The sequence below is a fragment of the Eschscholzia californica genome, unplaced genomic scaffold, assembly GCF_041429995.1.
Source record: "Eschscholzia californica isolate CP2 unplaced genomic scaffold, dmEscCali1.0.p SCAF_4, whole genome shotgun sequence".
In the NCBI taxonomy this organism is placed as follows: Eukaryota; Viridiplantae; Streptophyta; class Magnoliopsida; order Ranunculales; family Papaveraceae; genus Eschscholzia; species Eschscholzia californica.
The window spans coordinates 46982281-47005428 of record NW_028238461.1 but is presented as its reverse complement, the minus strand read 5'-3'; the positions used below and the strand labels follow the sequence as shown (position 1 = coordinate 47005428).

Sequence of the window (23148 nt, the reverse complement as noted above, 5' to 3'; positions counted from 1 at the left end):
TAGTTCGGTCAGGTAATGGAGGGTCGGGACAAGGTGTCATCTTCCTAGCTGTTCTTCTCAATCATATGTATTTGTTAATGTCCTAATACCATTAGTAATATCCTAATCACATTATTCATTTGTCCTACTCACATTTTATGTAATTAATATTTCCTAGTCACATTGATCTGTTTTGTATAATAGATTTTCGAAACGTGAAACATTGTTTTAATGTTCTTAACAAAATTAGTAAAAAAATTCAAGTGCAATCCAATGTATATGGGGTTGGGCACCCAAATTTGAAATTCAAATTTCGAAACCCATTGCCAACATAGACTTGCTCCCCTTCAACAAAAAAAAAACATAGACCTTCTCCTAGCAGAGAGCCCCGCCCTCGTGGACTCCATGTTCCAAATTAGTCGTTGGGAGTTCCCAAAGGGGATCCACCCCATTTCATCTCCATCTTCTCTCTATCAATCCATCTTCTCTCTTCATCTCTATTCACCTCAATAGCTAATCCAAATCCCAATTTAAATGATAACAGTAGATTTTTTTAGATATGTTAAACAATTGTCCTCAAGTTGATTTATCAAATGATGAGGTTTAGGAAACTTTTGATTTTAGTGAGACACAACACTCATTCGTTTCTGTTGAGCGTCATAATCCAATAGATGATATTGTGCTCGTTAACGACTATTTACATATCGTCACCGATACGATTATTAGAGATGATAAAAAATGAGGTACTCTTTGAAACAAATTTAACGAACACTTTAACGAACGTACAAACCAAAGTCGTGCTTTGAAGGATCTTAAATGTTGTTGGAGTGAGACTAACAAATATCAAAATTTTATTTTAGTCGTTCTATGTATAAATTTCAATGTATTTTAATAAATTTGACTTAAAACAATTGGATATTGGATTTGAGAGCCATTTCTCCGAGTTCAGACGGTCCAGACAAAACTCTACTATGACTGTTCGGACTGGCGGACTAAATGTACGGACTAAACGAAAATTTCTTTCTCAAAATGTATGTCCGTGTCTGATTAAGGCTTTCGGACCAGTCGGGCAACGGGCGGTCGGATATCGGGTATAAGCATGAAAAGGCCCAAAAAAATACAAAATTAGAAGTTACATAAGTTACAACTTTACACTATTACAGTAGGCCGCGACTTTGGGGAATAAAGAAAATTCTCCGGGGAATAAAGCCTTTTCTTAAAATTAGTAAAATAAAATTGACTTTTATGTTTCTTTTTATTGCTAAGGAGCTTCTAATTTTGGGAGTTCAAAATAAAACAAATTTTAGAAGGCTCCTCCATCTCATCACCTCTCTCTACCACCTCATCTTCACGCCATCTCATCATCTTCTCCGGCGAAGGTCGTCGACCGGCTAATTTTCGGTCGGCGACCTTCAAACATTAAAAAAATAAAAATCTCCCTCCTCTCTCTCTCTAAATTATTATTTTTTTTAATTTTTTCTCTCTCTTTCTCCCTCTCTTTCTGCTTTTTTCGGCGAAGAAGAATCCCTTCACCAGAACCTCGTCTCGAAAACCAAACGAGTTTGAAGGAGATTTTTTTTTGAGAAATCGACTACGATCTACGTTAGTCGTTACAAGGCATTGATACATCGAGATGATGTGATAAACACGATAAGCTGAAATACTATTGGGTAAAATTAAATGACCTATAGCCTGACGAATTAAATGACCTAAAACCTACATAAACTAATTTATTTATACCAAAGTTCAATATTCCTGGATTTGCACTTCATGAGATCGTACGTGGGACCTCTGCATTGCAGAGTATATGCATTGACCAACTAGACTACCAGTGGTTGGGCAGGTTGAAGGAGAGTTGACATAGGAGAATCGTATATGTGCTTTGTACAGTTGGGCTTGAGCCTGACCATAATTCAGATAAGGGATACTTTAAACGCGCCTCACAGAAATATTTAATGATGTCTCTTTTCCTCACATGCTCGGTGCTCCCCTGATATTTATATTGGGGCAGGCGCTTTAAACACTTGAAAAATTGACGGTTAGAGAGAGTTGTTCGTTAGATTTTTCTGTTATACTGTGCTTCATTGACAATAAGAGGAAGCTGACAACACCACAGCTCACTCTCTCTCTCTCTCTTCTTGATCTCTCTCCAGACAGGAAGAAACCCTAGGGGTTTAGTTCTCGTTCTTTTGCTCTTCTTCTTCTCCTCTCTCTAGGTTTTAGGTTTTGCTTTGGATTTATCATTTATCATCATGGATGATGGACGTGATCAAAAGAGGGAAAAACCGGACACGAAGAGTTTCAATGGCGAAGGTGAAGGATCTAATAAACAAGGTTTGGAACAATTCATTTTCGTGATCAAAATAGAGAAATTATCTTGTTTTCAGTTTTCGCTATGTGATTCTTGTTTTGGATTGTTATTTGAAGTTGTCTAGGGTTAGAATGATGTTGAATTAGGTTCTTTACCACTTCACTAGTAGCCTAATAGGGTTCTTTACCACTTTTCACTAATAGGGTAGTAGTTCTTTAAAGAATTCTTAAAGAAAGATGAAGCCTTTACAAATAAAATCTTGAAATTTTCCATTTTTCTTCTTTACAAGTTTAGGAGTATAACAAACCATAAAAGAATCATCTTTCAGCAAACCAAGATATCTTGCAGAAGAAGATATCTCCTCCTTAAACCCGGCCTCAAGGGTTTTATTTATGGGTTCTGAATTTGGGTTGTCTGAGAGGAAATATGAAGATGGCTATACTACTTCTAGTTTCATATAATGGATTGTGGACAATTTCACAAATTGATAAAGAATCCACCAATTGTAATAATGGAGTAACTAAGAAGAGATAATTAATGTTCTTCAACAGAAATGGAGTCGTCCTTTACAACTACTGGTATAGGAAGCAAATTGAAGCCATGCACCAAATTTTCCAGGTTCTAATCTTAACTTCTCAAATGACAAATTAGATTTTTTTAATTTTGCAAGCAAAGATAATAACTAAGAATATGTAATAGAGAAAATGGTTGTCTTTATGGAAGTGCAGTTGGTATAATTTTTCATGTATGTATACTTGTATGCCCTAATGAGAGGTGTACTTTCTTGTGCTAATCGATATTATTCAAGTACCTTTCCTGAAGTGATTCTAGTTATCACAAATTTATCAATTGCCTTCTGGTTTAGGGTTTTATCATTTATCTCCTTGTTCTTAGTTATATAAGAAGGATTAGGGTAACATCTATAATTCGTGTTACTATTATTATTGTGTTTGTATTGCTGTATAGAAAAATGCTCGTATCAGATAGATATTTGTTGGATACCCCTTGTCACTTTAGTGGATATAACATTAGTAAAAGTGTATACATCTTGGGTTAGTCGCACACAATAGGGTTAGGACTATAAAATGCCACTCTAATACACTCACTTGTTTATAACGAATCAATGATCAATAGAAATGTAAAACAAATGATCTAAGAACTAAGGTTTGGAAAATGTGTACGATGTATCACCATGTTGGGTATTAAATTACCATATCCAACATCTCATAAAGATGTCGAGCGACACCCGTTCAAGTATCCATTGTTATGTACATAAGTCCTATCCGGAAATTATATCTCATTTGTTCTTTTCTTCTCGTAATTACAAACAGACTTCTGAATATCTCGCGTGATTTAAATGCAGCACTACTGGGTGTCGTTTCGGCAACGGGTACGTTCCTGGTGGCATTATAGCTGTGGCTGAGATGAAAAATTTAGGTAGCAATCAAGCAGGTCCATCTCCTAAAGATCCAACAGCCCCAAAGTCGTCCACGCCCTGCAACTACTTCAATAGTGCAGAAGGGTGTAGATTTGGAGATAAATGCTATTTTTCTCATGGCGAAAGAGAAATTGAGAGGTCTTATGCTCATATACACGAGGAACAGATGGTTGTGGGTCCCTGGAAGAATAGAATGACAAAGTTAGGTAGCAATCAAGCAGGTCCAACTCCTAAGCATCCAATAGCCCCTAAGTTGTCCACGCCCTGCAACTACTTCAATAGTGCAGAAGGGTGTAGATTTGGAGATAAATGCTATTTTTCTCATGGCGAAAGAGAAATTGAGAGGTCTTATGCTCATATGCACGAGGAACAGATGGTTGTGGGTCCCTGCAAGAATAGAATGACAAATTTAGGTAGCAATCAAGCAGGTCCATCTCCTAAGAATCCAACAGCCCCTAAGTCGTCCACGCCACACACCAACTTCAATAGTGCAGAAGGGTGTACATTTAGAGATAAATGCCATTTTTGTCATCGCGAAAGAGAAATTGCGAGGTCTTATGCTCATATAAACGAGGAACAAATGGTTGTGGGTCCTCCGCAAAGGACTATGTTAGGAGGCAAGTTCCCTGGCAGAATAGAACGACCGCAACCACCTCAGGCTCCAGGCATAGCTGCTGCTGCAGCCAATTTTGGTTCAAAGGCTAAGACCAGTGTAAATGCTTCACTTGTTGGAGTCAAAATTGGAAAAGGTGGAATGAGCCCAACGCAGATATGTCGATTAACAGGTGCAAAGCTCACAATAAGAGAACATAAATCAGATCCTAATTTGAATGATATTGAGCTCGAAGGAAGTTTTGATCAGATTAAGCAAGCGAGCGCAATGGTTCGTGGGCTAATGGTAAATGTTGGTTCAACAATTCGTAGTACAGCAGCACCAGGTCCGAACTACAAGACGAAGTTGTGTGAGCACCACATCATAGGCTTCTGCCCTTTTAGGGAAAGATGTCATTTTGCACATGGTTTAGAAGAGTTGCGCAAGTAAATACTCCTTGTTTCAGTAGTGTAGTGGATTTCTTATCGTTTTAAAGCTGCTAAATTTCGTGATGGTAAAACGATAAATAGCTTCATCTTATTGGAATGCACATTCAGCTGTGCTTGCAACTGGGAACTGTAAAAGCCTCCCGATCTCCAAGTCTGTCTGTATAGCCCATTTTGGTTCATAAAACAAAACGAAGACATTTTCTTTTATTCAGCAAGGACGTCTCGTGGTGTCATTTTGTATGCAGGGACCATCCCATTCTTTTCCATTTCCTTTTAGCAAATCAAATTTAGCAGTGAATATCTTATACTCCGACTAGTTTGTAGCTCATTTTAATGTACTTTTCCCCTTTCATGTTTAACAACGATTGCTTCTTTCACGATTTCTGTAATCGAATACAATCTTAGTTATCTGCTGAGAATAACTATAGAGGTTTCAAACTAATCAGCAAAATAGTGGCTAAAAATTGACTTGTTAATCATTTATAGCAAAATTTTGATTTGAAAAATGGAAGTTGAGGATCTGCTGCTTATCCAGCCAATCACAATAATGCAACTAGAACATTTATAGAATTCATGTATTTGTTAGCATATAACTCGAAAATTCAGGAATTGAGAACCAATAAACGATCCAAAAATAAAAAAACACATACCAACTTTTCAAGTCTTTAACTCAAAATATAGATCATAGAGGTCTGATTCTTATACAACTTAAGGTTCAAACTATGGCTTGTCGAAGAAAGACCGTTAAAAGAGATGTGCTTTGAGTGGTTGTTGGGTTCTAAAGTCCTAAGATCTAACGGCGAGAAGTAGTGGACCACGGGAGTTACCAAATGTTTGGGATACAGGATTATCCTAAGGTTGTCGATATTTTGGAGAAATAAAAAAATTATCCGAGACACAAAATTTTGGGTGGAAACAAAAATATTTAAAGAGTTTTTGTCTCCTCCAAACATCATACTTGAGGTCTTTTCAATATTTTATTGGCCAGCGCTTTGGGGAAAGCTAAATAGTTTCCGGGGGGGTGAAATTTTAAAGGGAATATGCAAAATTTTGAAAAGTTTCCGGGGAAACATATTTTATGGGGAATATGGTTCAAAACAAAAAACTCTCCCCCTCACCTCCCTCCACCTCATCTTCTCTCTCTTTTCTCCGATAGGTCGCCGGCCGGAAAATTTTCGGCCGGCGACCATGAATTTTTTTTTTCACTCACTCTCTCTTTCTAGAAACTCCGGCGAAGGGAAACCCCTTCGCCGGAGTTTCTAGAGAGAGAGAGAGTGAGTGAAATTTTTTTTTTTTTTTTTTTTCATGATCGCCGGCCGGAAAATTGAGGTGGAGGGAGAGAAGTGAGGTGGAGAGAGAAGATGAGGTGGAGGGAGAGAAGTGAGGTGGAGAGAGAGAGTTGAGGTGGAGAGAGAGAGAGAGCTAAGGTGGAGAAGCTATTTTGCTTTCCCCCTAAATAAAATTGTCAAACAAAGTTGACCAATTTTTGACCAAGTCTTCACACCCCGGAAACTATTTAGCTTTCCCCAAAGCGCTGGCCTATTTTATTATGTCTGTAAGAAATTCTAAGAACTCTATTTTATTTTCCAATCAATAGTACTTGAGGTTTATTACAAGTTTATTTATACTAATGAGAATCTAAAGAAGAAGAGAAAGAAAGATTAGAAAGGTAGTTAGTTAACTAAAACAGATTTTAGTTGTAACTAACTTTAGTTAGTTATTCTTGTTGCAGGTTGACTTAGTCAGAAGACTTCCTTGACTCGGTTTGACCAGAGAGTTACATTGGTCATCTTGACTTGACTTGACATTGGTCTTCTTGGCTTGACTTGACATTGGTCTTCTTGGCTTGACTTGACATTGGTCTTCTTGACTAAGTCTTGGTCAGAACATGACCTAGATATAAAAGGCAAAGATTTGCCCTAATCCCTCATTTCGGCCTCTCTCTCTTTCTCTGTAAAACCCTAGATTCACAGCCCCCCTCAAACTCATGGTGAGGAGCTGCGATGAAGCATGAGTTTGCTTCAAAAATAAGAGAAGAGATCGAATGAAACCCCTTTGGTAAAAATATCAGCGAGTTGCTCCTTCGTTGAGAGATGGTGAATCACCAAAGTTCCATTCGAAACTAGATCTCTGACATAGTGAAAATCGACCTCTATATGTTTCGTTCTAGCATGAAATATTGGATTTGAGGCCAAATATTTCGCACTAATGTTATCACAGTAGAGAAGCAAAGGTTTCTTCAATGAACAACCAAGTTCATCCATGAGGTACGTAATCCAAACCATTTCTGTAGCAGTGTTTGATAAAGCCTTATATTCTGCTTCCGTTGAGGATTTGGCTACTGTTGCTTGCTTTTTCGAGCACCAAGAAATTAGGGTTTTACCCAAGAACACACAATAGCCTCCTGTTGACTTATGAGAATCAGGGCAACCAGCCCAATCCGAGTCTGAATAGGCTGTTAATGTTGTTAAGTCAGTAGGAGAAATCAACAGACCTGAACCCAAAGTCCCTTTTACATATCGCAAGATCTTCTTTACCAATACTAAATGAGTATTTGTTGGTTTGTGCATGAACTGAGCGGCATAATTCACTGCAAATGAAAGATCAGGACGAGTCAAAGTGAGGTATTGTAAAGCCCCCACTAGACTTCTGTATTCTGTTGGACTTGGTAGCTCTTCTCCATCTGTAAGTGAGATTCTTTTACCATCTGATACTGGTAGTTTTGATGGTTTTGAATTCAATAAGTCTGCTTTTTGAAGTAGTTGAAGTGCATATTTGTTCTGTGTGAGAATGATAGACCCTTGTTGTGGAGAATTAGTTACCTCAATGCCCAGAAAGTAAGCTAATGCCCCAAATCCTTCATTTTGAAAACCAAACTCAACTCCTTGATGAGACAATTTATTTGGGAGTCAGAGCTTCCTGTTAGGATGATATCATCCACATATAATAATAAGATCATGTTGCCTGCACTAGAGTGATATACAAACATGGAATGATCTGTTTTGCTCTTGTGAAACCCATAAGTGTATAGAAAGTTAGCAAATTTGTTGAACCATGCTCTTGGTGCTTGCTTTAGCCCATATAGGGCTTTGTGTAAATGACACACATAAGATTCTTTTCCAGACTGAATAAAACTAGATGGTTGGACCATAAAAACATCTTCATCAAGAGTTCCATGAAGGAAAGCATTTGAGACATCTAACTGCTTGATGTGCCATGATTTAGTAACTGCAATAGTGAGTACTATTCTAATGGTGTTTGATTTGACCACTGGACTGAAAGTTTCTGCATAATCAACTCCTTCTTGTTGATGAAAACCCTTAGCCACAAGTCTGGCTTTATATCTTTCTATTGTACCATCACTCTTTTGTTTGAGTTTAAAAACCCACTTGCAGCCTAGAACATTCATACTTTTATGATATGGTACTAGTGACCAAGTCTTATTGTCCAAAAGAGCTTGGTACTCATCTTGCATAGCTTTTGTCCATTCAATGTGTTTGGCTGCCTCTTTGTAAGTAGTTGGCTCAGTGGGTAATTGTAGAATAGACAAATATGCAACATTGATATTGTGAGGTGATGTAAAATGTGCCACAAAATCAGAAGGAAGAGCTTTACTTTTGATTATACCATTCATCCCTCTAGTAGTGACCTGTCTAGGCTGTTGAATGGGAACCAAACCAAGCTGAGATGCTGGTGTACTAGTTCTAGGATTAGCAATGCCCATCTCACTTGGAGATTGTGTTCTAGGTACTGAATTAGCTGGTGAACTAGTAGAATTACTAGGTGTCCCTAATTCAGTAGAAGACTGGATAGGAAACATGGAGGGAAAAGGTAATGATATGTGTGGTGATGTTTGCTGATCACTACTAGGCTGAGTTTGAGAGATGAGCATGAAAGGAAAACTATGCTCATCAAAAACTACATGCCTAGATATATAAAGTCTCTTGTTAGAAGGATCATAACATCTATAACCCTTATGTTCATTGCTTTAACCAAGAAATACACAAGAGACACTCTTTGGACTGAGTTTATCTTGTCTAAGTATTCCTAAATTGGGAAAACAGGCACATCCAAAGATCCTAAATTGGGTATAATCAGGAGGCACATGGAATAGTGACTCATAAGGAGAAATACCCTGAAGAGTTTTTGTGGGTATTCTATTTATGATATAAACTGCAGTATTGAAAGCATCAAACCAAAGAAATTTTGGTAAATGACAATGAAAAGACATAGTGTTACCTAATTCTGTGATATGTCTGTGCTTTCTTTCTGCCTTGCCATTCTGTTGTGAAGTATATGGACAAGAACACCTGAATATTATCCCATTTGTGTCCAAAAACTTTCTGAATTCTCCATGTTTCAATTCTGGAGCCCCATCAGATTGAAAATATACTATCTTTTCTTTTAATAGATTCTCAGCTGCAGCCTTGAAATGAATAAAACATTTTGTGCTGTCAGATCTAGCTTTCATAGCATATATCCAACTAAACTTGCTGAAATCATCTAGAAAGAGAATATAATACTTTGCTCCATTTGGGGTTGAAACAGGAGCTGGTCCCCATATGTCACAGTGAACCAAGTATAGTGGAGTATTAGTGGTAGTAGTAGACTCCTCAAATGGCAGACATTTGCTCTTGCCTAAAGCACAAGACTTGCACAAAGTCTTCTCATGATTTGTTGATAATGCTATCTTCTGTTCATTATGTAGTTGAGTAATTATACCATTGTGGGAATGACCCAATCTTGCATGCCATATGTCATATTGAACTGCAGTGAGAGCCATATGAGCTGAGATGATCCTATCTTTCAATATCTTGTTATGAACTTCTATGGGATATAGATTTTGTTTCATAGGACCCTCAGCTAATATCTTCTTTGTGCATAAATCTTTTATAGTATAGCCCCAAGGTAGAAACTCAATTGAGCATGAGTTATCTCTTGTAAACTTTGACACAGATAAGAGGTTCCTTTTGAGGTTTGGAACACATAGCACCTTGTTTAGTTCAAAAGAATGAGTGGCAGTAGATAAATCAGAAGACCCAGTGTCAGTAATAGGAAGAAATTTGCCACTACCTACCATGACAGCCTCTGTCCCTTTATAGGTCTGAATTGATTTCAATATAGAAGCACTATGAGTCATATGACTGCTTGCTCCTGTGTCTGCTAACCATGCTGTATTTTGATCAGTTGTAGTTGTAGTAACAACATGACACTCTTCTGCTGTAATATCAGATGATTCACAGTCAAAGAACACATCTTCTTCCATATTTTGAACAATAGCAGTGTGACATTCTTGAAAAATATCATCATCATTTGAACTATGATAACTTTGAAACATATTAGAATCATATAATTCTGCATTATTACATTCTAATAAGACCTCATCCTCATAAAGATAAGACTGTGAATCTGGCATATGTGTAGAATTTTCTAAGGGAAGATCTTGTTTATCTTGTTTATCTTGTGATTCAGAGTGGTAGCCCATATGATTCTTGTTTTGTTGATATCTAAAATAACAGACACCTGCTGAATGCCCCCATCTTTTACAAATTCCACAAGGGACTTTTGAGAAATCAAAGTCATCTGCCCTTTTTCCTTTATAGTGTTGATTTGATCCTCCTGAGACTTGAGGGGATGATATATTCTCATCTTTTTTTACCATGGGTTGATTCTTATAATAAGAAGGAGAGGGTTTATAACTCTGTCTAGTTTGTTGTTGTTGATTATATCTCCTTACATAATAAGCTTCATGATCAACTTCTCTTGATAATAACCATTGTTCATGTTGTATTAACCTAGACTTTAATTGAGCAAATGTTAAGTGCTCATTGTTTGCTCTCACAGCAATAGTAAATTGATCATAATCAACACTTAACCCTTGAATAGCAACTCTTACTAGTTCTGATTCATTTACTTTGTCATTAACAGATAGTAAGGAATCAGAAATCTGCTTTAATTCCCTGAGATAGACAGATATAGTAGAGTTTCCCTTTTTTATATTTTGCAATTTCTTTCTCAATTGGTCTTTTTGGGATTCAAGACCTTCATTGTTTGTAAGAACAAGGTAATCCCATATTTCCTTAGCAGTTTGAAGGCCATATGTATCATAATAAACAGATTTGGAAAGAGTACTTTTGAGATAAGATTTCACAAAATTCTCTTTACTCCTCCACTGTATAAAGTCTGGGTTGATTTGTTCAACTCCATGAATGAAAGTAAGCTGTGGAGGTGCTTCTATTGTGCCAGTGACAAACCCTAGTAACTCATAAGTACTAAGAAGGGTTTCTATTTGATCTTTCCACATGAGAAAGTTAGAATCATCTAACTTTTCAGTTATGAAACTAGTAACTGATGAAATTGGAGGCAGATTACCTGTAATTGAAGTCATTTGAAGAAAGCTTGAAGAAAAGCCCGGAAAAACAGTAAGTATAGTTGTATTTTGTTGTAATTTTGATCAAAATCTTTGAAATCTTGATTATAATCTTGAATCTTCTGAATTTTGATGTTGAATTTTCTGAATTTTGATATTGAATGTTGAATTTTCTGAATGTTGAATGTTTTCTTTGTTGCGAGATGATGATGATGATTGTTATTGAGCTCGAAGAACCCTAGCTTTTGGATCACAAAAAAGACCTAGACTGATACCATGTAAGAAATTCTAAGAACTCTATTTTATTTTCCAATCAATAGTACTTGAGGTTTATTACAAGTTTATTTATACTAATGAGAATCTAAAGAAGAAGAGAAAGAAAGATTAGAAAGGTAGTTAGTTAACTAAAACAGATTTTAGTTGTAACTAACTTTAGTTAGTTATTCTTGTTGCAGGTTGACTTAGTCAGAAGACTTCCTTGACTCGGTTTGACCAGAGAGTTACATTGGTCATCTTGACTTGACTTGACATTGGTCTTCTTGGCTTGACTTGACATTGGTCTTCTTGGCTTGACTTGACATTGGTCTTCTTGACTAAGTCTTGGTCAGAACATGACCTAGATATAAAAGGCAAAGATTTGCCCTAATCCCTCATTTCGGCCTCTCTCTCTTTCTCTGTAAAACCCTAGATTCACAATGTCCCATCCCCTCTCACCTCCACCAAAACTCGAGCGATTTCCACCATCAAATCCGACAGTCTCTTCTTGCTTGCTCTCTCTCTCTCTCTCTCTTTGGGCTTTCTCCCTCGTCGGAACCTCGTCTCGAGAACAAGACTAGGTTGCTTTGAAGGAGAGTTGTCGCGTGCATGTAGGAAGGAGGATCGTTTACGTGCTTTGTGCAGTTGGGCTTGGGCCTAACCATAATTAAGATAAGGGATACTTTAAACGCGCCACAGAAATATTATAGATGTCTCTTTTTCTCACATGCTCCCCTAATACTTTTTTTTTTTGTTGAAAGTGCTCCCCTAATACTTGGTAGTACTATTTATCTTGGGGCAGGCGCTTTTGAACACTTAGAAGGGCGCTTTAAATACTTGAAAAATTGGCGGTTAGAGAGTTGTCCGTTAAGATTTTCTGTTAATACTGTGCTTCATTAGCAATAAGAGGAAGGAAGCTGACAACACCACACACAGCTCTCTCTCTCTTCTTGATCTTCTCTCCAGACAGGAAGAAACCCTAGGGGTTTAGTTCTCGTTCTTTTGTTCTTCGTCTTCTTAGTCTTCTCTCTCTCTCTAGGTTTTGCTTTTGATTCAAGTAGTATCATTTATCATCATGGATGATGGACGTGATGATCGAAAGAGGGGAAAACCGGATACGAGTTTCAATGGCGAAGGTGAAGGATCTGAGAAACGGAATAAACAAGGAGGTTTGGAACAATTCGTTTTCTGGATTCATTTTTCCTCAATAGAGAGAGAAATTATCTTGTTTTCAGTTTTCGCTATGTGATTCTTGTTTGGATTGTTAGTTGAAGTTGTCTAGGGTTAGAATGATGTTGAATTAGGTTCTTTACCACTTTTCACAAATAGGGTACTTCTTTAAAGAATTCTTAAAGAAAGATGAAGCCTTTGCAAATAAAATCTTGAAATTTTCCATTTTTCTTCTTTACAAGTAAGTTTAGGAGCATGAGTATAACAAAGTACCATAAAAAAAATGATCTTGAAACATCAAAACTCAAACTATGAAAATGAAAAAGTATGAAATTTTGCAGAACAAGATATTTCCTCCTTAAACCCGGCCCCCAAGGGTTTTATTTATGGGTTCTGAATTTGAGTTGTCTGAGAGGAAATGTGAAGATGGGTATGTATGCTACTTCTAGTTTCATATACTAATTAGGGACCAATTGTAATAATCAATTTCAATCTGAATGATAGTGGAAATTTCACAAATTGATAAAGAATTCATCAATTGATAATAATTGAGTAACTAAGAAGAGATAATTAATGTTGTTCAACAGAAACGGAGTCGTCCTTTACAACTACTGGTATAGGAAGCAAATTGAAGCCATGCACCAAATTTTTCAGGTTCTAATCTTAACTTCTCAAATGAGAAATTTGATTTTTTAATTTTCCCTTTCCTGATGTGATTCTAGTTATCACAAATTTATCAATTGCCTTCTGGTTTAGGGTTTTATCCTTTATATCCTTGTTCTTAGTTATATAAGAAGGATTAGGGTAACATCTATAATTCGTGTTACTATTATTATTGTGTTTGTATATCAATGTATACAAAAATGCTCGTATCAGATAGATATTTGTTGGATACCCCTTGTCACTTTAGTGGATATAACATTAGTAAAAGTGTATACATCTTGGGTTAATCGCACACAATAGGGTTAGGACTATAAATTGCCACTCTAATACACTCACTTGTTTATAACGTAACAATGATCAATAGTAAAGTAAAACAAATGATCTAAGAACTAAGTTCTGGAAAATGTGTACCATGTATCACCATGTCGGGTATTAAATTACCATATCCAACATCTCATAAAGATGTCGAGCGACACCCGCACAAGTATCCATTGCTATGTACATAATATAAGGGACTAGCCTAAGTCCTAACCGGAAATTATATCTCATTTGTTCTTTTCTTCTCGTAATTATAAACAGACTTCTGAATATCTTGCATGATTTAAATGCAGCACTACTGGGTGTCATTTCGGCGACGGGTGCCGCTTTCTACATTATGTTCCCGGTGGCATTATAGCTGTGGCTGAGATGACAAATTTAGGTAGCAATCAAGCAGGTCCATCCTCTAAGAATTCAACAGCCCTAAAGTCGTCCACGCCCTGCAACTACTTCAATAGTGCAGAAGGGTGTAGATATGGAGGTAAATGCCTTTTTTCTCATGGCGAAAGAGAACTTCAGAGGTCTTATGCACATATACACGGGGAAAAGATGGTTGTGGGTCCTCCGCATAGGACTGCGTTAGGAGGCTGGTTCCCTGGCAGAATAGAACGACCGCCACCACCTCAGGCTCCAGGCGTAGCTGCTGCTGCAGCCAATTTTGGTGCATCAGCAACGACTAAGTGCAGTGTAGATGCTGCACTTGCTGGAGCCATAATTGGAAAAGGTGGAATTAACACAACGCAGATATTTCGATTAACAGGCGCAAAGCTCGCAGTAAAAGAACATGAATCAGATCCTAATTTGAAAAATATTGAGCTCGAAGGAAGTCTTGATCAGATTGAACAAGCGAACACAATGGTTTGTCGGATAATCAAAAAAGTTGATTCAGCAGTAGGTACAAACTACAAGACGAAGTTGTGTGAGCACCACACCAAGGGCTCCTGCGATTTTAAGGAAAGATGTAATTTTGCACATGGTGCGCAAGAGTTGCGCAAGTAAATACTCCTTGTTTCAGTAGTGTAGTGGAATTCTTATCGTTTTAGAGCTGCTAAATTTCGTGATGGTAAAACGATAAATAGCTTCATCTTATTGGAATGCACATTCAGCTGTGCTTTCAACTGGGAACTGTAAAAGCCTCCTGATCTCCAAGTCTGTATAGCCCATTTTGGGTTCATATAACAAAACGAAGACATTTTCATCAGCAAGGACTTCTAGTGGTGTCATTATGTATGCAGGGACAATCCCATTCTTTTGCATTTCCTACTTGCGAGCAAATCAGATTTAGCAGTGAACATAACTAGTTTGTAGAACATTTTAATGTACTTTTCCCCTTTCATGTTTAACAATGATTGCTTCTTTCACGATTTCTGTAATCGAATACAATCGTAGTTATCTGCTGAGAACAACTATAGAGGTTTCAAACTAATCAGCAAAATAGTGGCTAAAAATTGACTTGTTAATCATTTATAGCAAAATTTTGATTTGAAAATTGGAAGTTGAGGGTCTGCTGCTTATCCAGCCAATCACAGTAATGCAACTTAGAGAATAAAAAAAACCCTTGGGACAGAGCAATTACACTTTCCAGGAAAGGAATTTGGATTCAAAAATATAAATAGAACCGACTATGAAAAGTATAAAACTACAAAACTGGAGTTGGATACAAAATTCAGGTGTGGGACGGGTTAGTATAACTGTGCCCCTTCACTGTATTCTAGCACAGCATAGAAAAAATTAAAGAGATAAACTTGATAAAGCAAGGTTATCTTTTTTATTTTTGTTGTTTCGCGCTTCGACTTCTCTTTGGCTTCTTGGCATTGGGTCGGTCTTTCTTTGAAGAATCTGTAGATTGTTTTCTTTTCTTACCACCGCCTTGTTTTGGAGCCTTCTTTTTTGCTTTTTCTTCTCTTTCTACAAGAGAATCACTTGGAGACTCGTCGTCTTCTTCATCAGAACTTAATACTAATTCCTCCACAATATCCTCATCCAAGGCTTCCCGTTGATTCTTTCTCTTATTTACTTTCTTCTCCCCCTCTGAACTTTTAGTTCTGTGTTATGGACATCGAATTCAGTCAGAAAATAGTAGAGACGGCTAAACTTAAGGCCTAAAAGTGAAACTAGGAAAAAAGAAAGAATGAACTTAGATATTTGGCATATGCAAATTAAATCAACATACTTTGAATCACTTCCTGGTAACCAGGATGATGAGTTAAAGATAGTAGAACCTTCCTCGGCATCTCCACCATCTTCGTCTTCATCACTACCTGATCTCTCGGCGCCGAACTTGGATGATTTTGCCCCAACAATAACACTGAAATTGAGGACGAACATTATTAAGCAACTTTTTCTTACAACAAGAACAATAGAATATAGAGGGCAGGCAAGGATACAAACCTTGATTCCTCCAATGACTTGTTTTTCTGTCGTGCTCTGTCCCGCAGTGTACCAGCATATTGAGATAGAGGGCTAAGTCCCTTCTCTTTCTCATCCTACCAGAAGGCCCATCAATTAAAAAGGGTCACGATTCCGCAGGTGAAAGAACATAAAGAGCAAAAGACGTGTAAATATGCAACAATCTGACAGAAGTGTACTCCCAAAATATCTACCACTTCCTATAAAGGAAACCCATTTGGACGGGTTCCATATCATCTAAAGTAAATAATAGTAGTTCGATAATTACTCAACTCAAACATATGGTTATGAACTAAACTTTAAACGGCCGTCTTTTCTGCTGTCAAACAGTTGTAATTTGAGCCAACCTTAGAAACAGACTTGTCGCAGTGTGAACCGCGTACTGGTGCTTTAAATGACAAAAGCCATATACCTTGTATATGCCTGCCTATATATAGACGAGCCTAAGACTAAGGTTGCTACTTAGGGGGAAGATTTATAAGATATACATAAAATATGTACATGTTACAATTTATTACACAGGCCACAAACTCTACTCTTAACAATTCAATTTAAACTCTGAAAGTTCAAGTACCAGACAGTAACAACTAACCTGAAGAAACGATTCTGCAGCTGGATCGTTGGGTAAAAATGAAACAGTTGCCCGTTTTGCATTTGTAAACTTTGAATTGGCCTCTATCTGTGATAGTTGGAGAGCTTTAAAGTAAGTACTAAAGCACTGAATTAGGTAATCGTAATTCGTAACCAATTGCAGAAATACCTGACGAACTAGCTCCCTTGTTTCTCGACGGAACCTTTCAATTTTAGTAGATTTACAAAAGCTTCGCAACCGTTGAGCAGGGATAAAAGCCAACTCGAAGAAAGCAACGGAATAACTCCATTGAGATAAATGCTCCGCAAGCTCTTCCATCACAGAGAAAACACATGCTTCTTGGAAGGCACGTGTTTTCAGTGTCGGCTTACTAACCTGCAAGAATTACATCCGAACTGTCCTGAAAAATAGCTCCCAGCAAATACAGTGAAATCAAGAGAGTGTAAAACTAAGAGGTCGTTAGGTACCTTCAACGTTGTGCGCAAATCAATAGCTTTTCCGACACCGCCAGTAGGTGCTCGGTTCAATTCTTTCATCTCCAACATATCTAGTAGGGGCAAAGATACCGGGATGAAAGTACCTGAGGCAGCAGCAATGCGATTGAGCATTCTAACACATCGCAGTCTAAGAGGGACGTATCGTGCAGTTGGAACCAAACGGGCAGCCCCAGAAATTATTTGAGTCAATGGATAAGCTAAGGGGTGAAAGTCAGCTTCAGTACTATAGGCACATACAGCTGCAGTCCATAGTTCAAGGCAATTTATGAACTTCCATTCATACACCTTTCTGAATGCTTCCTACACAACATTGAACAAAGTTATACATGAAAACTAAAATGAACTAGTATGATATATTATGGCTCAGATCTCGGACAGACACATTTGAGGATGTTAAGAAGTTCCATTCGGATCTTTACCAACGACATCAAGAAGCACATTATCTGCACCCGATGCAAAAACATCTACCGTTTAGTGGTGTTTCCTTCAGAATGACGACTCACCAACCCAACTTCTACAATCATCTTAAACAGCTTGTATACTAGTTATTCTGGGTCTTTCCCCACTCATTGATCCCTTGATTTATGAAATACTCGTACATTCAAATTTTATTATTTAATTTTTCTTGGAGCAGACACTTAATAATTTTATTCACCGAACTAGTAATAAATGAACAAAAAAGAATAATACACCACAAATAATGGTTGCATGCAAGACCAAATAATCACATTGGTCTTATTTTCAGAAAACTACATAATGCTATTGGTCAATCAGCTAATGCCTTATTTACCACTGGAGTAGAAATCTGGGCTGGGCCAAGACCATTTCTTTCTTCAGCATGGTCGATTCTTGGGAGGCTTTCATCTCTTTCTTGTAATCTTTTAATGTCTTTTTCTTAGCCTTCTCGGCTGTGTACAATTAAAAATATGAAATAGAGCTTTCTAGAGCCAGCAGTAGACCCTCTGACAGATGTCTCTGACAAATGTCAATCGAACTTAAATACAAGAAACTGAACCACAAGAAAATGCCAAGGAATATAACAGGAATTTTAGTCACTTTTATCTGAAGTGGATTGTGGGGCATACCTTTGTCTTCATATTAAGAGCCTCGCGCAAAATCATAGCCAACTGCCTGATGAAAACAAAAGCATGTTGATATGCAACTGATAGATCTACACCATAAAGTTCGACCACACAATTTCCGAGAAACTGAATGTGTTGCAATTTCATTGCATTTACAAATTGGCAATTTAAAACATAAGCCTTGTATATTCCTTTGAAGCACTCATCGATGCAATCGGAACCCAAACGGATGCACAAATCCCTTAGAAATAGCAAGGAAACAACTGGAAGTGCACCTCCTCCTGTACCCCAGAAGTGAAGAGAAACCTGCAAACAAATTCCAAATATCATTACAGGCAATCACTATTATACTATATCAGCCAAGTTAACATTACCTAGGCCTTACACCAGCTCTGGAAAGCTAGGATCGGCAGCAATAGTTGATTAGTTTCCAAAAGGTGATCAGTTAAAGAAAGATTCCACGCTAAGGTTGTAAGACTCAACATTAGAAATACTGATGTTAAAATCATTGTTGATCAAAAATACAATCACCCTTAATTACTCCACATTTTTAGTTAATTAGAGACTTCCAAGGTATTCTCAATAAGAGGATCAACCATACCATTTTGTGAAGGAAACAGAATCAATACAATAGAGAACTAGATTCAGATCAACTGCATCATTTGAGACCTCGGCATATATTATAAATGTCCAAAAGGAGGGTTGCTGTGTCATTGTAACAATAGACTGCATAGTCTAATAGAACTAAAAGATGCCACGCCCATTATTTAAAAACACAGCAAACTCTAAGAGATCCCAACTCCTAAGTGTCTTAATTGAGAAGGTACAAACTAATTACAAAAGAAAAACCAATTAAAATAAAGATATCTTATCAATATCTTATGGTACGAGCCTATGTTCACTCGTACCGTAGTTTTCTAAGCTGAATAACGGTTCCTGTGTGCGCCTCGATGTAACGGTTCCCATATGAGATACCGTCAAGCCGACATTCATATTCAAACAAATATTAATTTATTCCAATATAATACCTTGAACTAATAACATAAACATATCACTATGTGATTTTTAACATCTTGTTTTTATTTCTCATCATTCTTTATGTAGTGTGCTTTTTGTCTTCTAGTGTAGTCTCACTCAAACAAAGTAATTCCTGGTGCAAGAAATTGGTATATCACGAACTATTGCCTGCCTGCGTCATCTACGAATGTGATTGAAGAAATGAAACGTGAGACCTAAATAATACAAGCTTGGAGTACTTGTTAGAGATCAGAATAATAGTAAAGGTAGTTAAGCATATGGTGATTGAGCCCAAGGCCTTTGAACCCATATTACGTACGGGCATTTCCTGCATACTTTGCATAGTTAGTTCTAGACATTTAATTAAACACAGAAGGAAAAAATAATTCTGTGTACCTTGATGTACTTCCTCAACAGACTCGGAAATGCCGCCAAGAATATAGCTGAACACCTAAGACGTCGTAAAGTGAACGAGATCATCTCTGTGTCAGTCATTTGGTTCAAAACATGAAGGGCATTACCAAGATATGACTTCACTAGATGATTATAAGTCTTCCATGCTTTTGTGCTCATCAGATCTATTACAATTTCTTTCTTTCCTCCTGAACTAGGGAGCTTGAGCAAACCTCGAAGAATTCCATCCATTTTGCTAAGAACAAACAACATTATTTTGTTGAATACGCTGCTCGACATGATACTGAACTTTTCTGACGGGTCACCTTCACCCTCATCTCCATAATGGCATGCAGTACGGAAAGCTCGCATAAGAGAGTGAACTGCACTTAGTTTAGAATTTTCTCGAATCAAGTTACACCACGAATCAACCATCGCAGCTGTTATAACCTTCCTTTGTGTTTGCACCTTCTCTTTGTGAGCACCTTTTTGTGGTTCTGTGTCATCTACATCGGATACATCTACCTGTATAGATTAGACGCGAAAAGATTTTTTTAAGGCCGAGAAAAGATTATGAATATTTACAATTGTGGACAAACTCACCTCACTGTCCTCATCGAAATCTAGCAGCTTCTCATCGCGATCTTTCAGATACTGGTAAAATTCTGGGTCCTGCAGGAAATGGAAAAAAAATCAATCGTGAACTACAATACAAAACTTGTAGCCGGTAATTCTTACAAGAGAAATAATTAACTAAATGGAAAAAAACACTAAACAATTGAGTGCGAACGTCAAAAAAATTACAATAGTGTGAATATGAAACCGTCACAACTCTGAGATGGTCAGTAATGACTTGCTCATTGCTGATGCAATCACAATAAATAAAAGGATCCTAATTAACTGCAATATCAAACAGAAAAGAGGTAGGGTCTGAGGCATTTTCTCTTTCACAGCCGAAAGGCAATTTTGCATCAACCTCCCGCCTGAAACAACATTTAAGCTGGAGAGTTCCTCACCTACTTATAGACTTTCTGGTGCATTTAAGCACCAATCAAACCTTCTGAGACTTAAAGTGTACAAGTGCCCAGTAATTCAATACATAAAAACGTACACATGATAAATACAAACATAAGAAACACATCTTAATTTTTACACCTGATTGAAAGAAGAATAAGGGTTACCTTTTTCGCGAGCCTTTCCAATTGGCTCTTATGCTCTTTCACTTTTCCTTTTGGGGATTCCGACACACTAATGGTGTCCTCTTCTTCTTCATGTTTACCACCCATATCTGTTATCTAAGAACACCAAGCAAAAGAAACTAGACTTAGTCAATTCAGGCATATTTTCAAACACTACAAGCTATCATCGGATACTAAAACGCAATACATTTTGATATGTCCCAACAATTCAATATAATATACCCGAATCACGGGCCAAATTGGATTCGATTGTTTTAGACATGTAAAACAAACTTGAAAACAAACCTGTTAATTACACAAAACTATGAAAAATGATCAAGCATGAAGCATGAGATATATTTTGTTATCATTTCAATCCATCAAACTAATTAGCAATAGTTGGACCTTCAATAGATTTAACACACGCTTAAGTAACCTTTATAAAGGGAAACTAAACCAGTAAAACAAGGACATGTTGGTTAACCAATAGGCAGTAGCCGGGACTAGTCGGTACTACTAGGATCATATATAATAATAAAATAATTGTATATAGTTATATACATCAAAAAGCATTTTAAGTGTTTCAAAATCTGCATTTAACATTTATGGTGTGTTTGGGTGAAGGAATCATGAAACTGTAGATTCATTATTCGAAATAATTCTTCTTGTTCTATTTGGTAACCACTAAGAATCCTGAAATAATTTTTCAATTACAATAATATGTTAATATTTATCAATTCATCCCATAAATCCAGTCTGTATTAAAAAATATTGATTTAAAAAATAAACTTCAAAAGAGTATATCAGTCCAGGATTTCACTATTAAGTTAAACATGTGTTTCAATAACTAGACATGAAAAAAATGTCAAACCCTAAAATATTTCAAAGATTTTGATTGATCGTTAGTAAACCCTAGCTCTGTTCAACCTACCAAGAAAACCCTAAACTGAAGAGTATTACACAGTTTATGGTTTTCCAACTTGGAATCAGTGATTCAGTGACGTTTCGTAAAGGTGGAAACGAATCTGGACTCACATCAGTTAGTAACACTTACTAATAAACTACAATTACATTTATACATAATCATTCGATTAATCAGTAAAAAAAATGTCAGGTTTACTGAACTATGCGAAACTAATGAAAGAAAAATAATGATGACTAAGGAAAGCCCTTACCTTGAATTTCTCTTTCAATCTTCTCTTCAGAACCAGAAATCTCTTCTGTTCCTCTTGAAAATGCCCTAGTTCCTTCAAGGTAGGTAGCTCCTTTATGAAGAAGAAGAAGAAAACTCGAGTTCAGGAAGCTGGGGAATTCGAAGGAAAATGGGTAGGGTATATGCGGGGTTTTTCTGGAGCCGTTGGATATACAATAGAAGCTTGGACGGTTCAGGTTGGGTTTAAGTCACTAGCTGACCTAAACGACCAAGCCCATAACTAGGTGAACAAAGACATATTATAGGCACTCATGCCCTATGTTGTTTGAGCGGCTTCTCAATCCCCTGGCCCCTGGGCAACTTTAAGGCAAGACCGCCTAGGCGACAACCGTAGAAACAAGGAGAATTCGCATCCACTAGAGGCGACCCTCTTGTGAATCTGTCGCTTTGGACGCCTAAGCAACGCCTTTGACAACATTGCTCATGTCACATTGAACAAAACTAGATTCATATCTTAATAATAATAATATATATATATATTAGGTATCTCCCGCGTCCTGCGGGCGCGGTCAATCCCGTCGGGCTTACGCCAGTCGTCAAACACAACGAGTTTAAATATTCATCGGAGTGCATATAACTCGATCCCGCGAAAACCGAGCAAAAATCTAGACGTGCTAGCACTGCATGACATATATGATCTTGAAAAGTTTCCTCAAATTCAAAATGTCTTGATACTACTTACAGTATTTCTTTTTTTTTTTGTTAAAGAATATTCAATGATCTTGATACTACTTATAGTACTTCTGCTCTTCTCATTATAATCGAAAATGGTATAGTAAGCATCCAAATAAAAAAAGAAATACAGTAGCTAATTCAAATCCAACAGAATAGGTTGTCTTAACAAAACAGAAAGAATCAGGTACCCAGGTCCATCATGTGTCAGCCTCAATGAAAAGTAAAGGAGTATCAGTACATCCTATGAGTAAACCCCCCGCCTCTCTTAATCCTACTGTAAAACGAATTAATTAATAAACGTGACACACTAAAAACATTACACCATCAAAACTGAACTGTTTGTAGAAATACCTCTAATCCACCCGCCAGTTCCCCGGTTGAATCGGGAAGCCATGATAAGAGCCTTCGCCATCAGATTCCGACCATATTCGACGGTCATATCAGCCTTAAACCTAAAAACCAAATACAAACTTTTAAATTTGGAAGAAATTAGCCTTAGACAAAAGTTCTTTTATTTGATTTAGTTTTATTCGTTATTTGTAAATCA

At 37.1% G+C, this 23148-nt stretch overlaps 3 protein-coding genes across 4 annotated transcripts; 2 read left to right on the top strand and 1 right to left on the bottom strand.

Moving 5' to 3' along the window:
• Nucleotides 1–2005: 2005 nt before the first annotated feature.
• On the top strand, nt 2006–5191 carry LOC147545343 (zinc finger CCCH domain-containing protein 31-like). The gene is made up of 3 exons (XM_086673015.1): nt 2006–2313; nt 2842–2908; nt 3654–5191. Exons 1-3 carry the CDS (start codon nt 2232–2234, stop codon nt 4768–4770), a joined length of 1266 nt encoding a protein of 421 aa, XP_086529141.1. The 5' UTR covers nt 2006–2231; the 3' UTR covers nt 4771–5191.
• A 7065-nt stretch (nt 5192–12256) lies between these two features.
• On the top strand, nt 12257–14993 carry LOC147545342 (zinc finger CCCH domain-containing protein 31-like). Its single transcript, XM_086673014.1, has 3 exons — nt 12257–12563; nt 13152–13218; nt 13839–14993. The coding sequence occupies exons 1-3, from the start codon at nt 12470–12472 to the stop codon at nt 14542–14544; spliced, it is 867 nt and encodes a 288-aa protein (XP_086529140.1). The 5' UTR covers nt 12257–12469; the 3' UTR covers nt 14545–14993.
• LOC147545341 (Noc2p family) lies at nt 14984–22201 on the bottom strand. 2 transcript variants are annotated; one of them, XR_015239669.1, is made up of 12 exons: nt 21889–22136; nt 20717–20830; nt 20139–20207; nt 19539–20060; nt 18129–18431; nt 17014–17343; nt 16715–16921; nt 16547–16633; nt 15937–16031; nt 15719–15853; nt 15165–15590; nt 14984–15102 (listed from the first exon to the last, which is right to left on the bottom strand). XR_015239669.1 is itself a non-coding variant. In XM_086673013.1 (11 exons), exons 2-11 carry the CDS (start codon nt 20819–20821, stop codon nt 15314–15316), a joined length of 2130 nt encoding a protein of 709 aa, XP_086529139.1. In that variant the 5' UTR covers nt 20822–20830; nt 21889–22201; the 3' UTR covers nt 14984–15313. The 2 variants fall into 2 exon arrangements, 1 of the variants encoding a protein (XP_086529139.1); XM_086673013.1 differs by having other exon boundaries at nt 14984–15590; nt 21889–22201.
• Nucleotides 22202–23148: the final 947 nt, after the last annotated feature.

Excerpts from the sequence above, each read along its gene's own strand:
- LOC147545342 (XM_086673014.1), top strand. The coding sequence starts at position 12,470 with ATGGATGATGGACGTGATGATCGAAAGAGGGGAAAACCGGATACGAGT. Across the intron at positions 12,564-13,151 it reads GAAACGGAATAAACAAGGAG|AAACGGAGTCGTCCTTTACA; the intron begins GTTTGGAACAAT and ends GTTGTTCAACAG. Across the intron at positions 13,219-13,838 it reads CCATGCACCAAATTTTTCAG|CACTACTGGGTGTCATTTCG; the intron begins GTTCTAATCTTA and ends ATTTAAATGCAG.
- LOC147545341 (XM_086673013.1), bottom strand. The coding sequence starts at position 20,821 with ATGGGTGGTAAACATGAAGAAGAAGAGGACACCATTAGTGTGTCGGAA. Across the intron at positions 20,061-20,138 it reads ATTTCGATGAGGACAGTGAG|GTAGATGTATCCGATGTAGA; the intron begins GTGAGTTTGTCC and ends TAATCTATACAG. Across the intron at positions 16,922-17,013 it reads ATTTGCGCACAACGTTGAAG|GTTAGTAAGCCGACACTGAA; the intron begins GTACCTAACGAC and ends TAATTCTTGCAG.
- LOC147545343 (XM_086673015.1), top strand. The coding sequence starts at position 2,232 with ATGGATGATGGACGTGATCAAAAGAGGGAAAAACCGGACACGAAGAGT. Across the intron at positions 2,314-2,841 it reads TGAAGGATCTAATAAACAAG|AAATGGAGTCGTCCTTTACA; the intron begins GTTTGGAACAAT and ends GTTCTTCAACAG. Across the intron at positions 2,909-3,653 it reads CCATGCACCAAATTTTCCAG|CACTACTGGGTGTCGTTTCG; the intron begins GTTCTAATCTTA and ends ATTTAAATGCAG.